The 16037-nt window shown below is 35.9% G+C and overlaps 1 protein-coding gene across 3 annotated transcripts in view; it reads right to left on the bottom strand.

Moving 5' to 3' along the window:
• ZNHIT6 (zinc finger HIT-type containing 6) overlaps nucleotides 1-16037 on the bottom strand; it is a 194780-nt gene that overhangs the window by 138637 nt on the left and 40106 nt on the right. For 2 of the 3 annotated variants that reach the window (XR_004289757.1, XM_032360917.1), the window contains exon 9: nucleotides 1171-1295. Coding sequence is in view for 1 of the 3 variants with exons in the window: in XM_032360917.1 (XP_032216808.1) it covers nucleotides 1171-1295 (125 nt within the window). In the remaining 2 variants the exon portion in view is untranslated. Of the gene's footprint in view, nucleotides 1-1170; nucleotides 1296-8003; nucleotides 8168-16037 lie in introns of those variants that run through there. The other variant, XR_004289758.1, reaches the window with a different exon arrangement.

Genomic DNA, 16037 nt, shown 5'->3' with positions numbered 1-16037 from the left:
AGTCAAGAATTAATCTAAGGATTAAGAGGTCCATAACTGATTATTAGAAACTTCAACATTTGCTATCTAAAATTCTAGTTTCGAATTGTGATGCTGACAAAATTTTGGCTGCTTTGAAAAAAAAATTCTCCTATTCACTTCTGCCGAGAAAAAACCCCATTATACACATGTGTAAAAGAAAACCTTAAAACAAAGGTTACTGCCTATTTCAGCCTATACTGCTGGTATAACAATAAAACCTAAACTGTATGTTTCAAGTAATATCATTTAAAAAATAGATTCAAGCCAATCCAAGGATTCACTGGTCATCTGGAGACTGTTACAATGAAACTTGGCCTGTAACTATTATTCTTAGCTGAATAGTGGATAGTGGTATCTAATGGTTTTGAGTGAGTCACCTCTCTGTCTTTTAAAAAGTAATTTCTTGAAATTTAAAAATCCTCTAGATTTTGCATTTAGAAACACAAGTAGCTCATTCTAACCAGCGGTGGCAAAGATGGATAAGTCATTTTAGATACTAAGCTTTTACACATTTCCAGTTTTATACTTCCAATTTCATTACTCGCCAAAGAGGGACAAGTATCTACTTTTAAAGAATCACTAAAATGACAAGAAATATAGCCAAAGAAACAAACATCAAGGAAAATAAAACCACTGCGTTTAAAAAAAGAAAATAAAGGTCAAGTCAATGGCACTAGCTTATTCTAAACATAGTTCTAACTTTAAACCTGATGTTTTTTCAAACATTATCTCTTTCTATAAGGTAAAATACTAAAAATGTTTTATAATCCCTCATTTTAGGAATCTCTAAAGAAAGAGTTTTAACTAGAGAGTAAACTTATCTGATATTGGACAGACTGTTACATAAAGGCTATTAGCTTTAAAAAAAGACAAAAACCTGTAGTACCCTAATAAGGCAAAGAATGTCATTTTAGAGACAAACTTATTCATTTTAAACTGATATTATAAGCTACGTGCTCCCATCATGACAGAATCAGTAGCTCATTCATTTGGTTCTTTACATTAACTATAGCTAGCTATAGAGTAAATTCAGGTAAGTGTGTAAATACAGAGGGAAAACATATATATATAAAGAAATAAAGACAGTCATGTAAGTGCTCAGGTTCACTAGAGTTACTCTAAGCATTATAGGAACAAATTTACATTTACCTTGGTGAAGAACTTCCAAGTCATGACTGGATTCTTTTAATACCACATGTAATGTTGGATATTCAATAATCACTTTGTTCCTCAAATTGTCACGGAGACTTTTGTAAGGATCCAGTTCATAATACCTTACAATAAAAAAAGCAAAACAAAAATAAAAAACATCCTTAATACTCAAAGTTACTAATAAAGACGATATATCAGAGTCCCTTACATTAAAAAAATTTTAAATGTTGGGGCCCCTGGGTGGCTCAGTGGGTTAAAGCCTCTGCCTTCGGCTCAGGTCATGATCCCAGGGTCCTGGGATTGAGCCCCACATCAGGCTCTCTGCTCAGCAGGGAGCCTGCTTCCTTCTCTCTCTCTCTGCGTGCCTCTCTGCCTACTTGTGATCTCTGTCAAATAATAAAATCTTTAAAAAAAATTTTTAATGTTAATAACATTAATTCAATTTTTATTTCCTTATAATATAGTAAGTTTAATACCTCTAAAAAATCAGATGCTATTACTATACAGGTTCTAAAGCTAAATCAAGAGCACAACAAATAACTGAATATTAGAAAAGCTTGAAAACAAGTCATTTTCAGATCAAGGAATAAAGGCTAACTTTTATACAGAATCTATGGTTTAATGTGTCATGAATTCTTCTTGGATCAGGGAATGACTAGTTCAAAATCCAAATTCCTCAAATATATTTAGTTTGAGCCTTTAAAGAAAAACAAAAAACTATCTCATGATAATTTCCAGGAACATATGGTATTAAAATAACTGGCTAGGAATACTTTTGGAAAAAGTTCATTCTAATTATAAATAAGAAACTTACATTGCCATATGATTAATTAGGTCTTCCTTTAGTTTGAAATTAAAAAAAATAAAACAGGTTTAAGTTTCTAGATGAGGCTAAAGCACAAAATTTAAGGAATATGAAGTATACCACTCAAGGTATCATGACATAGCCGTCAAATGTGTCACAGGTAATTAGATGCTAATGTTCCTTAAGGTATAAAACTCTCAAGTCACACCTTTAAAAAAAAAAAAAAAAAAAAAAAGAACTTTTTTTGGATTGATTAAAAATGCTTTCCTCTAACATTCTCCTCCTTGGTTGCTTTTCTGGGGCAGCAGAGAAAGGGGTAGAATTTCACTCACTCGGAGTTTCACTCACTAGGAATTTCACTCACTAGCTCACTAGGAGTTGCACGTAGGAATATGTTGGCATATGAATATCATGTCACATTAAAGAGGAAAAAGTTGAGAACATTTCACCAATGTAGTCATAATTTTCCAACTTTTTTCTTCCATCTCCACCAATGACAGATGATATTCACATGCAAAACACAGATCCTAAGGGATACCCACCCTGACAGCTGTAATTCCATCCTTTTCCCTCCTGCTCAAAAAAGCATACTGGATACAAGTGATCAAGAATGAAGTTATCACTGGAATACATTTGAATCTGCTGTAATTTTGTTAAGAGTAAATAATTTACAAACTTTGGTACTTCCTAATGAGTAATAGATTATTTGCACCGTAACTTGCAGCTGAGACATGCAATGCACTTATGAAGAACTCCTGTGTAGATGTATAGATATGTAAGTTTGTTCCATGGAATACTTTTCAAATAAGGGAGGTGGTAGGGGGGTGGGAAGTGTTTAACAAAATGCAAAGACAAAACCCGCTATGGAAACTGATTTTTTTTGAGAAGTAGAAGTAGGTGAAAAGAGAGGGAACTGTACTTGACTTATGTTTGCCTGACTAAATTCCCTACCCCTGGAATTCAATTCTTCATTTTAGAATCACAGAAAAATTTTTATGTTGAAAGAAACATGAAATGCAAAATACTCAGTTTTCCTAAACCAGCCACCCTAGTGCCCATAGGCCATGGAATGCATACATTTTTCTCCCTGTGTAATGTAACACAGATGTGCTTACAATACTTTAAAAGTGGTTCCAGCATTCAAGGATTAAATGCTTCACATCTTTTAAACATTATTCCCCTTTGAAATAAGCAGGGTCTTTTTTTAAAGTTAGCAGCAATTATACATAAGAGAAAATGAGACTGAATTAGATATCAAAGTTTAAGATTAACTTTTAAAGCAGAATATAAAATGGATATAACCAAATTTTTCTTAAGAGAAAATAAGACTTGAATTCTCAGATAGGAAATTTTTAAGTAGTATATCTTACAAACACTTGCAGCAACTTATCGTCTGTGAATTTAAACTGAATCACAAGACTTCTATTAAGAAACATTTCACAAATAAGGGGATGTTTTCCACTTATTTCAGTTTTTGGTAATTTTCAGTGTAGACTTAACATTTTAGGCATTTCTTTTCATAATATTCAAACTTCATTAGGTTTCTCTGTATTTCCAAAGCTGCATTAAAAAAAAAAAATTCTTCAAATGCCACATAACTGGAAGCCTAGTATTCTTGCTGATACAGTATAAAATATGTTCCCAGCAGAGAAACATCTAGAGATACTTAAAAAGTAACATGTAGTAAGTTATACATTACTTCAACCTCAAAGCTACAAGGATTACTTATTTAGTTATAAAAAATTTTGGTTCCTGTTTTATGTGTGTAGCAGGTCCTTTTACTTTTCTTTCTACTTTAACAAAGCACTTAGGATGCAAACATTTATAAGAACTTAGAATGAATTATTTTTAAAATACTTTATTCAAATACATGAAAATCTGGTATGTTGTATGGTTTTCATTAGAAGTGCTGAATTTTATTTAGTGTTTCCCCTAAAACGTTGCAAACTTCTAATCACAATAATATTGGTATTGTCAGTAAGCTTCTAGACTTCGGCTTTCAAGTCTGTTAAAGAGGTTTGACTTCACTAGATAATCTTTTAGTTGAAATCCTGAATTTCTTTACTTTTCTACTATTAGTGGTATCTCAGTCTACCATTAAAATTTGTCCATAAATTTAAAAAGAAAATTATGTAAACTGTTTATGAAGAAAAGTTATCAAACACATATGGGTAACATTTTGTGACCTGTAGTTAAATAAAGCATCAACTTTTAGTGGCTGCTTGGGTTTGGGGCCTAATACCATGAGTTAAAGTCCTGGTGCCATTACTCATTGGTCTGTGATTCTGGACAAGTTACTTTACTTCTTTGATCCCTAGTTTCCACACATGAAACTGGAAAGAATGACAGTATCACTTCAGAGTTATTGCGGGGATTAAATGATAAAACAGAGAAACTGTTAGCTCATTTACTTAAGCCATAAACAAAGTTTTACATTTGTATTTACCTAAAACAAAATACATTCGGATAGAAACTTTAGTTCAGGTCATTGGACTTCTTCAGCGTAACAAAGAATGATACTTACTATGTAAGCACGGAAACACACATTTGCTTTTTTATGCATTTTACATTTTAAATATAGAATTAAAACTTTCAAACTATTGTTTTAGATCACTCTTACTTCTAGGAAGCTAAAAGAACTTTCAATGTTTCTATTTCTATTATCTTTAGGCAAGCTGTAGAGTCCAGCTTGGCAGTGCCTAAAACATTTATAGGCCTTAGCTCTTTTTCAAGCCATTAAGTTACTGAATCCTAAGGGACAGCTTTATCTGTTTGAAATTTTCTCAACTCTGGAGTTCCCATTAGTAGAATGGCTCTGCTACCATAAGACAAACTACTTAGGTTTGGAAGAATTAAGACACCAACATCTGTCTTTTTTTTACCCTAGGGATCCTCTCAGACATTTCCTTTTGTTATTTCACTTGTTCACCCTCACAGGCTGACTAGTTGACCTGCTCTAGGCAGCTTTACAGGGGCATTAGAAGGGCAGCATGGCTCAGTAGGCTAAACAGGTGTTACAGTGATTGACATTACATAAATAAAAGTTGTCTTGATATTCAAGGGTATGTTTTTAATCTTGGCTCTGTTACTAACTTTCAAAGAAACTGCCCAAGTTCTCAACTTCTTCCTCTACTTTATTTGCGAATTAGGATTTTAAAAAAGTTTCTCCTAATTCAAAAGAAGACTGAATTTTAAAAAGTCACAAACTACTTTATTTCCCATTACTGACACTCCTTAGATGATCTCCCTCTCCCCTCCTATAAAATATTGAAACTAAATATAAATATTCTCCAAATTTAATAATCTAATGGTAGTCCCTAGGCCACAGAACTTTTTCCACTAAAAAAGAAGGTCACCGGATGAGGTGATCTCCAAATTGACTCCAGGTCTAAAATTCTACAAGTTTTGATATATTTTTTAAAGATTTTATTTATTTGACTGAGAGAGAGAGAGAGAGAGGGAGAGCGCACATGTGTGCACAAGCAGGAGAATGGCAGGCAGAGGGAGAGGGAGAAACAGGCTCCCAGCTTAGTGGGGGTTGATCCGGGGACTCCAGGATCATGACATGAGCTGAAGGCACACGATTAACTGACTGAGCCACCCAGGCACCCACCCTTATAAGTTTTGATATTTATGTGATGTTCATAGCACTTAACTTACATCCTTAATCGCTGCATTTATTTCTCAATCTAGATTTCCGAGTTAAAAGTGCAACTAACTGATTCCAAATGTACAAGGTTGAATCTTTGGCTATTAAAAAAATTAAAATCTTTCTATCCATATGTATGTGTGTATGTATATAAGCAAGCTCTATGCCCAGCACGGGAGTTGAACTCACAAACCCAAGATCAAGAGTCACATGTTCTACTGACTGAGCCAGCCAGGAGCTCTAAATTAACCTTAATATAAATCAGTTATTTGATAGTTAACTGTTTTTAAGGTATGGCTCCTCCAGGCCATACCAGTGAATTACGGTTTTTGAATCAACTGCAAACTCTTTTAGATCCACATTTATCAAATTCCTTGAAAATAATACAAACTTTGAGGGCGCCTAGGTGGCTCAGTGGGTTAAAGCCTCTGCCCTCGGCTCAGGTCATGATCCCAGGGTCCTGGAATCGAGCCCCACATCAGGGCTTCCCCCCTGCTTCCCCCTCTCTATCTGCCTGCCTCTATGCCTACTTGTGATCTGTCAAATAAATAAATAAAATCTTTTAAAAATAATAATGATACAAACTTTAAAGTAATAAACTTATTTTAATAGGGCAGAAAGTGTACGGATTAAGGAAACAAATTGGTTTTCAAAATCCAAATGAAAAGGAAGAAAGAAACCAGATTGTTAAAAAGACCCAGAATAGGAGAAGATACATAAATTAAAACTAAGTACAGGGGTCAGAGAGTTTTAATTCTTCTGTTTAAAAGAAAAAGGTTTTACTTAAAATTTCTCCAAATAATACTCCTATGTCACAACTTTTGCAATTCATACAGTCCATGTCATATAGAAATGGATCTTGCCAAAGTTGAATTTTTTTACCTAATTTCTTAGTTTTCATACGTTTTTTAAAAATATTTCATTTATTTTTTCAACAGAGAGAGATCACAAGTAGGCAGAGAGGCAGGCAGAGAGAGAGAGAGGAGGAAGCAGGCTCCTACCAAGGAGAGAGCCCGATGTGGGGCTTGATCCCAGGACCCTGGGATCATGACCTGAGCCGAAGGCAGAGGCTTTAACCCTCTGAGCCATCCAGCGGCCCCTTAGTTTTCATATTTAAAAAAAAAAAAAAAAAAAAAAAAAAAAAAAGCCAACAGTGGTTGAATTAGTAATTTGCTGCACTTTGTTTTGGGACTTCAATATATCTATGTAAATGAGGACTATAAGTGTTTGATATGGGGCACTAGTCACGAGCTGGGTAGTGCAGACACATGTCTCCTCTTTCAGAAGGCTCAACAGTTCATACTGCGGCAAAAAATGATTCTAGTCTATCCATCATATGAAAGCTATGGAATGGGGTAAAATAGTGGCCAATTACTTATTTTAAAATATTAAAGAGGGACTTACAAAGCTCTTACTTGTTCTAGATGCCATTTGTTCAGTCTTTCCTGATCCTTAGTTGAAGCTTAACTACTTTTAAATCCAGAGACTTGGGCTCCAATCTTAAGATCCTTAGACTTTAAGGTCCTCTGTGACTCCTCAACGTTTGTTATTCCACTTTCTTCATTGGTATAATGATGGAAAAGTTATCTATTCAACAGCTAGCTTATAAAGATTACATAAGAGAATTTAACAGATGAAATGTTTCTAAAGCAGAAGTTGTCCAACTAGTATCAGTAGTAAGATTCTATACTCTGAAGATTTTTTTAATAATAAAGTACCTCTAGCAGGGAAATGACATACTAGAAAGGAATTATGTTCATGATCTATGACAAGATTAGTTAGTAGAAAAAGCATGATCTTATAGACAGACCTAAGTCCAAAACCTGACTTTGTAACTGTAAATTGGTTTCTTCTGGGTAGGTCAATTCTCAGATCTTAACCTTCCTATCTTGTGGAGATATAGTACATACTTCATTACACTTAATGCATGTGGAAATGTAAACACTTATTCATTGATTAATTCCTCAAATATTTATTTAGTATCTACCACACAGAGGTGGTCTACTAGGTAACAAGTTCAGAGAAATAAATCCCACAGTTTACTGATGGTACTAGTCAAAGAAATAATTAACAAATTTCATTGGGACAATTGTCATGATAGAAATTCTAAAGCTAAGCAGACATTCAAAATATATTCTCTTGTTCCTTACCAACCTGCACATATTCTTTCAGGCTGTGCTAAAAAAAGGGGAGGTAGGTAGAGTTAGCAAATGAAGTACCTAGATAACTAGTACCTACTAACCCAGCTGTGCCAACTGGCTGAGCTTCAGCTTCTCTGCAGCTAAATTTATAGTTCTTATCATAAAATTGCTGTAAGCAGAATGCCATGCATAAAACCCACTGGATATGTCCCTCTCTGATAAAAATATTTGGTACCTCACTCTACGTATTTCCTTTATATGTATGGACACTCTTCAGATTGATTCTACATTTTCTAGTCTTCAAGTGTTCTCTTGCTTCCTTTGTTCTAAGGTCTAGATCCAAAATATGGCCATAGTTTAACAGCATTTTGAGCACGTACTCATCTTGACCGTGGCTCTCTGAAAAACAATCAACAATCCCAAAAAGAGATAACTAAGAACTGGGGTTGGGTTTCACATAATCAAAGAACATGCATTATGTCCATTTGAGAACACATACCAGTGTACTGGGAGACAGGCAGGCTTAGGTTTGGATCTAGGTACCACCATGTGGTGGTTACGAACCTACAGGTAGGGCTCTCTATCACTTACAATGTGTAAAACTTATAACGCCTATATAATGTAACATAATCATAATGGATCTAAAAAATGCACCTAATGCACCTAAAAAACAGTGGAGGCACTCAATATGAGATTGTTATTAATATTTATTATGTTGCATAAAGATACCATTTGCCTCTCGATTTAACCTTGATCTTAATTCACCCTTGCAGCAAACATTTTTTGGTGTGTTTGCGAAAACTTATTCAGGATCTTCATACTTTTTTGGTTATATATAACTTAAAATAGTTTTGGAAAACAATGATACTTTTGCATATATATATTTTAAAGATTTTATTTATTTATTTGAGAGAGAGAGAGTGCACATGCCAGTGAAGGCAGGAGGAGAGGAGGAAGGGGAGGGAGAGGAAAAGAATCTCAAGCAGACACTGCACTGGGCATCGAGCCCATCATGGGCCTTGATCTCACAACCCTGAGATCATGACCTGAGATAAAACCAAAGTCAGACGCTTACTAGACTGGGCCACCCAGGTGCCCCACTTTTGTATATTTTAAACTAGGTTATATAAAATTTCATTTAAAAACGTTACTCACAAATTTAAATAGATGAAAAGAACACAATTTATTGTGGAGTGTAAATACTAATGATTTAAAATGAAAATGTTAATTCACTCTTAAATTTACTCAAATCTAAATACCATAGTAATTCAATACCGTATCATCCATTTAAAAGACAGATGGGAAAATTGGACAGCTATGTATAGAAGAATGAAACTCGACCATTCTCTTACACCATACATAAAGATAAACTCGAAATGGATAAAAGACCTCAATGAGAGCCAGGAGCCTATCAAAATCCTAGAGGAGAACATAGGCAGTAATCTCCTTGACATCGGCTACAGCAACTTCAAGACATGTCTCCAAAGGCAAAGGAAACAAAAGCAAAAATAAACTTCTGGGGCTTCATCAAGATCAAAAGCTTCTGCAGAGCAAAGGAAACAGTCAACAAAACAAAGGGGCAACCCAGGGAATGGGAGAAAATATTCGCAAATGACACTACAAAGGGCCGATATCCGAGATCTATAAAGAACTCCTCAAACTCAACACACACAAAACAGATAGTCATATCAAAAAATGGACAGAAGACATGAACAGACACTTCTCCAAAGAAGACATACAAATGGCTAACAGACACATGAAAAAATGTTCATCATCATAAGCCATCAGGAGATTCGAATCAAAACCACATTGAGATACCACCTTATACCAGTCAGAATGGCCAAAATCAACAAGACAGTAAACAACAAATGTTGGAGAGGATGTGGAGAAAAGGGGAACCCTCTTACACTGATGGGGGGATTGCAAGTTGGTACAGCCACTTTGGAAAACAGTGTGGAGATTCCTCAAAAAATTAAAAATAGAGCTCCTCTATGACCCTGCAATTGCACTACTGGGTATTTACCCCAAAGATACAGATGTAGTGAAAAGAAGGGCCATCTGTACCTGTGTTCACAGCAGCAATGGCCATAGTCACCAAACTGTGGAAAGAACCAAGACGCCCTTCAACGGATGAATGGATAAAGAAGATATGGTCCATATATACAATGGAGTATTATGTCTCCATCAGAAAGGATGAATACCCAACTTTTGCATCAACATGGGTGGGACTGGAAGAGTGAATAAGTCACTGAGTGAAATAAGTCAAGCAGAGAGAGTCAATTATCATATGGTTTCACTTACTTGTGGCATAAGGAATAACGCGGAGGATATGGGGAGATGCAGAGGAGAAGTGAGTTGGGGGAAATCGGAGGGGGAGACAAACCACGAGAGACTGTGGACTCAGAAACAAGCTGAGGGTTTTGGAGGGGAGGAGGGTGGCCGGTTGGGTGAGCCTGGTGGTGGGTATTATGGAGGGCATGTATTGCATAGAGCACTGGGTGTGGTGCATAAACAAAGAATTTTGGAACACTGGAAAAAATAAAATAAAATTAAAAAAAAAAAAAAGATGAACATGCTCTTCTCTTTTTTCCCCCCAAGCTCTTCCTTAATAGTTAGAAAGCTTATATGGTTCCCTCTTCTCCTTGAACTTGTATTTCCACTCTAATTCTCCACAAAGAAATTTTACCCTGAATAATGTATTTATGTTTGAAAATCTTTTAACTGATTACCCATTTATACTTTTCTGTAACAAAAATGTGTATGTAAACTACAAATTTAATTTTATTACCTATGACCTTAATACTTTAAATGTTAAAAATACTTCTGAATTGAATAATTTTAATAATTATTAGTGTAAAATTGATTAAAACTCAAGCATACTACATTTTAAGTAATATTTTTACTGGAAATTATTTTATAGATGGGCAATTTTGGATGATGGCATCTTCTATTACTTACAAGTTTGCTTACTATTGTAAGTACTCATTTATAGAATCAATTTCCAAAAAGAAAATACGGAAATTAAGTAATCCCACCTAGAGAGCATACTGCTGTCTTTACTAACCCTTCCTTTAGCACATTTACTTTCAAGGGATCTAACTAAAAGGCAACAACGGAGTCTGCAATTTTCTTAAGTCAAGACATCTGAAAGTAATTAACACTATCCTTAGACATTCTGGAATCCCCTTAATGTTCTCTGATAATATATTTTATTCTATACCAATATTCTCAAAATAATGTTAACTTCCAACACCTTGTTTTCTAATGGCAGGAAGTTTTTAAAAATCCTAACTTTTAACTGCATACTAAAAATTTCTTTCTTTCTTCTTTTTAATGCAGTGGGGCAATCTGATTTTTTTTTTAATTTTTAAATTTTTTAATAAACATATAATGCCTTTTTAGCCCCAGGTACAGGTCTGTGAATTGCCAGGTTTACACACTTCACAGCACTTACCACAGCACACACCCCCCCACAATGTCCATAACCCTACCACCCTCTCCTGATCCCCTTCCCCCCAGCAATCCTCAGTTTTTTCTGAGAGATTAAGAGTCTCTTATGATGGGACACCTGGGTGGCTCAGTCAGTTAAGCTGCTGCCTTCAGCTCAGGTCATGATCCCAGGGTCCTGGGATCGAGTCCCGCATCGGGGTCCTTCCTCAGTAGGGAGCCTGCTTCTCTCTCTGCCTCTGCCTGCTTGTGCGTGTGCGCTCACTCTCTTTCTCTCTCTCTCTGACAAATAAATACAATCTTTAAAAAAAAAAAGTCTCTTATGGTTTGTTTCCCTCCCGATCCCATCTTGTTCCATTTATTCTTTTCCTGCCCCCCAAACCCCCCACGTTGCATCTCCACTTCATCGTATCAGGGAGATCATATGATAGTTGTCTTTCTCTGATTGACTTATTTCACTCAGCACAATACCCTCTAGTTCCATCCACCTCATCGCAAATGGCAAGATTTCATTTCTTTTGATGGCTGCAGAGTGTATACTATAAATTTCTTACTTAGAATATCTTCAAAGTATGTTTTTCAATTATTTTCTGTAAGCCTGAAATAAGATAATTTTATAGTTCCAATTGAATTAGGTAAAGCTTACAGATTAATATCTTTAAAGACATAAAAATCTGATTTAAAAAAATCCACCTTAATATCAAACTACATATTTCTTTTCACATCTTCAAAAATTCAACTGTATAAACAAATACTTATACAGAAAACATGTCAGACACTGTATGGGAATCAAATGTCCTCAAGGAGTTTAGCACCCCGGCCAGTGTTTCTCCAAGTTTGATCACACGGATAACTTAGAAAGCAGAGACTGTAAAAAATGCACTTTTCTGGGTCCTATGTGAAAATGATAAAATAGAGCCTCTCTAAGGGTAGGCTGGAAATCTGTATTTTCAACAACCGTCCTAAATGATTATGATGGACACTGAAATCTGAGAAGCACTTTGTGAGAAAAGAATACAGGTTAAATGTTCAGTTGTGGAGATGTTTATGGTCAGGAGGAATAATTGGCCAGTGGGGTATGCGTTAGGTAAAAAGCAAGGAGGGATATGGCAGGGCTATGTGGAAAGGCAGGCGAGAGACCAGGCTCTTAGAATTAACTGAGGCTGGGAGGTAGTATCTTGCAGGTAGAGCTGAGAGTCAGGGAAATCAGAATCTGAACAAGTTATATGAACTGGAGGTCAGCTCTGCTCTAAGGTAGAAAAGGTCTTTGCTTGCTGGGCAGGGGATGGGAGTGTTAGTGAAAACCAAAAGGAGGTCAGGTGGGTCTCACTTGAGGCCTTTTCATAGACAAAATCAATTTCTTTAAAACAACATAAGAAAAAGCATCTTCTTTAATTTCACTGTAAATGATTTTAAAAATATTTCATGCTACAGATCCAAAGAAAGTAAAGTAACCTTAGTTTTTATTTAAAAAACATCCTCTCGGGCGCCTGGGTGGCTCAGTGGGTTAAGCCGCTGCCTTCGGCTCAGGTCATGATCTCAGGGTCCTGGGATCGAGTCCTGCATCAGGCTCTCTGCTCAGCAGGGAGCCTGCTTCCTCCTCTCTCTCTCTCTCTGCCTGCCTCTCTGCCTACTTGTGATCACTCTCTGTCAAATAAATAAATAAAATCTTTAAAAAAAATAAAAAATAAATAAAAAACATCCTCTCAGCATGGAAATAAAATCATCCAAGAGAAGGAGCTCATACTTTTGCTGGCTGATCCCCCCCTCCAAGAAAGTTTTCCAAAAACTATTAACTGCAACCAGAACAGTAAGAAACAGCTAATAAAATCTGTGCAACTACAACATGGTAGTATCCCCAAGAAGAGTAATAATCTTCTGTGTTGCTCATTAAGTCAAAGCCTATTAAATAATATTTTAATTTGGCTTCGGTTTAAAGTCCAAACACTTGACTTTATATGCCAATCTTTGCAAGCAGAGTGAAGGCAACTGGTGTGCACATCCATCAAAAAATGACAAGTCTGGAAGATCTATGCGAAATGCCCATGCCTTCCCTTGGGCACTTATTATGCCTTAAATATAAAATACATAGCTATTGTGGCATTTATCATATATTTGCCTTCTCTCCTAGACTGTGAGCTCCTTGAGGGCTGGTCTTTTAGATGTCTGTGTAGGGCTTAACACTGAGCTGACACATGGAAGGGGCTCACTGATACTTTAGGTCATGTTAATTTATTAGAAAGCCCGTCTTTTGAGCAGGAACTGCTTTTTCTGAAGTAACTTTAAATTATACTGGGCAGTTGTTGTAATCTCTTTTTTTCTCTCTCATTTTCCATATTGAGAATTGAAGCCCTTCACTGATTAAATGATATAGTCAAATAACCAATTAAAAAATGCTTTAGGGGTGCCTGGGTGTCTCAGCTGGTTAAGCATTCAATTCTTGATTTCTGCTCAGGTCTTGATCTCAGGGTTGTAAGTTCAACCCCATGCTGGGTGTAGAGCGTACTTAAAAAAAAAATCCTTTAGAGCAGAGATTGGCAAACTACAATCAGCAGGCCAAATTCAACCCACTGTCCGTCCGTTTTGTAAATAAAGTTGTACTGGAATGTTGTAAGTCATACCCATTCATTTATGTATTATCTATACTTGCGTATGCGCTATAATAGCAGAGTTGACAATTTTGACTATATGGCCCACCATTCCAAAGACATTTACTCTCTGGCCATTGTAGAAAAAGTTGTCCCAATCCTGCTTTTGGGTATTAAAGTGGTATCAACATCTAGCAAATAGCAAGCATACATACATTTAAGTGAATCAGTATACTATTTGTTAAGAAATTACTACTATGGGGAAGTCACTGGCTTAGTACTGCAGGAAACGTAACAATGAAGATGCCTAATATAGTCACTGTTTTTCAAAAGGGAGTTTATTATCGAATAGCATAAATCTTATTGGGAGGAAAAATAAGGCAAGATTGCAGGAAACTATGAGAAGTACAACATATTTTTTATGGCACAAATGATAAGGAAATCACATGCAGTTGGTGAGAAGGGACAGGCTCCACTGCAAATACTGATAAACAATAGCCTACTCGGAAAAATGGAGAGGGAAGCAACCATGTAAGCCAGAGTAGTAAGGGAAAAGTGAAACATGGCTCTAAGGTCTTACGTCTCACGACAAGAATGACAGTGCCAATAACAAGGAATAAGTATCAATATTGGCTGACTGCTTACTAGATGCCAGGAACATAATCAACCCATTTATTCTATATTTAAAACAAAACACACACACACACACACACACCAGGAAAAAACAGATGTGGTGTGATAAGCTCTAAATGGTTTAAGATCTAATGAGATGTGTTAATAAGACAGCTACAAACCAGGATTTGGAGTTTGGGAAAAATGTTGAAAATACATCTGAGAGACACTGTACAGAAATAATACTTGATAACACCTTAAATACACAAACTCCTCAAACCTCATATTCTCCCAATATCCAATTTATATCAAAAGAAATTGAAACAAACATGATTGGGTATCTGCCCCCATGTGGTTAATGGCAAACATGTTGAGAGTATAGCTAATATTGAACTTAGGGTACTTCTCACAAGTATAAGAAAGACAAAATGGCTGAAACAAGTTGTTATTTTTTTAAAAAGTAATGCATAATATAGTCCACTGCTGACTACACAGAATTTTTTGTTTGAAACCGATTTCCTCCTTTTCGTAAGGAAGTAATCTTCAGGATTAAAACAATAATAAAAACCCTTATATTGAGTCAATTCTGCAAGATGTTGTCTGAATATTGCAACTCTTATTTTTAATAATTTTTTAAGTAAGATTTTATTTATTTGAGAAAGAGAGAGTGAGCACAAGCAGCTCCCTAATGAGCAGAGAGCCCAAAATGGGGCTGGATCCCAGGACCCTAAGATCTGACCTGAGCCAAAGGCAGACGCTTAAAAAAACTGAGCTACCCAGGTGCCCCTATCACAACTCTTAATACATGAGTAATACGTATTTACTAAGAGCGATTTGCTATGTCCCAAGCATTGTACTAGCAGCTAACATCACAAAGTATTCTTCACAACAAGGCACTATTGCTTCTGTTTTGATCTCCACTTTCAGGTGGGGAAATAGGCTTAGTAACTTTCCAAGGTTTGTACCAAATTTATAACATTATTTTGACTTTACAGAAAATCTACTTTGATGTAGGCTTTTGCATAAAGACAAAAAGGTTATTTTGGAACATCTCATAATGTGGGCTAGGTTTGAGAAGCAGTGATCTAATAAGCTTAGTATTTACAATGGTGAGGCTTTTGGTCTACAAAGTCTAGTCTGGAACCTCTCAAAGTAAAATCAGGTCTACTTCTATTCCGAAAGTATAGTATTACTATTTTTTACTAGAATATGATATCATCTCACTCTGAAGGGATCCCATTAACAAATGAGTAGTATAAAAAGGCCATTGCTTTTAAAAATAATGTTCCAGAAAACGATGCCTCTTCTACTTAAAACTCAATGTGCCCGAAGACTCTCCAGGCTCACCAGCATCTCTCAAAAAACAAATCCATGCCAGGAACCTCAGTCAGTCACTACTGCTTCAGGTCTGTATAGGGGAACTATACCCCATTCATTCTTGAATAAACCCCAGTTTTTATTTATATTCCACAAAGATAAAAGTGCTTAATTAATGGTTTTTGAGTAAATTTGGAAAGAACTATCCCATAATAGTTTAACCCATATCTATATCAAAACTATGCCCTTACAGGGCACCTGCGTGATGCAGTCAGTTAAGTGACCAACTCTTGGTTTCGGCTCAG

Source organism: Mustela erminea, chromosome 10 (assembly GCF_009829155.1).
Source record: "Mustela erminea isolate mMusErm1 chromosome 10, mMusErm1.Pri, whole genome shotgun sequence".
Classification (NCBI taxonomy): Eukaryota; Metazoa; Chordata; class Mammalia; order Carnivora; family Mustelidae; genus Mustela; species Mustela erminea.
This window is presented reverse-complemented; position numbering and strand designations above follow the sequence as displayed.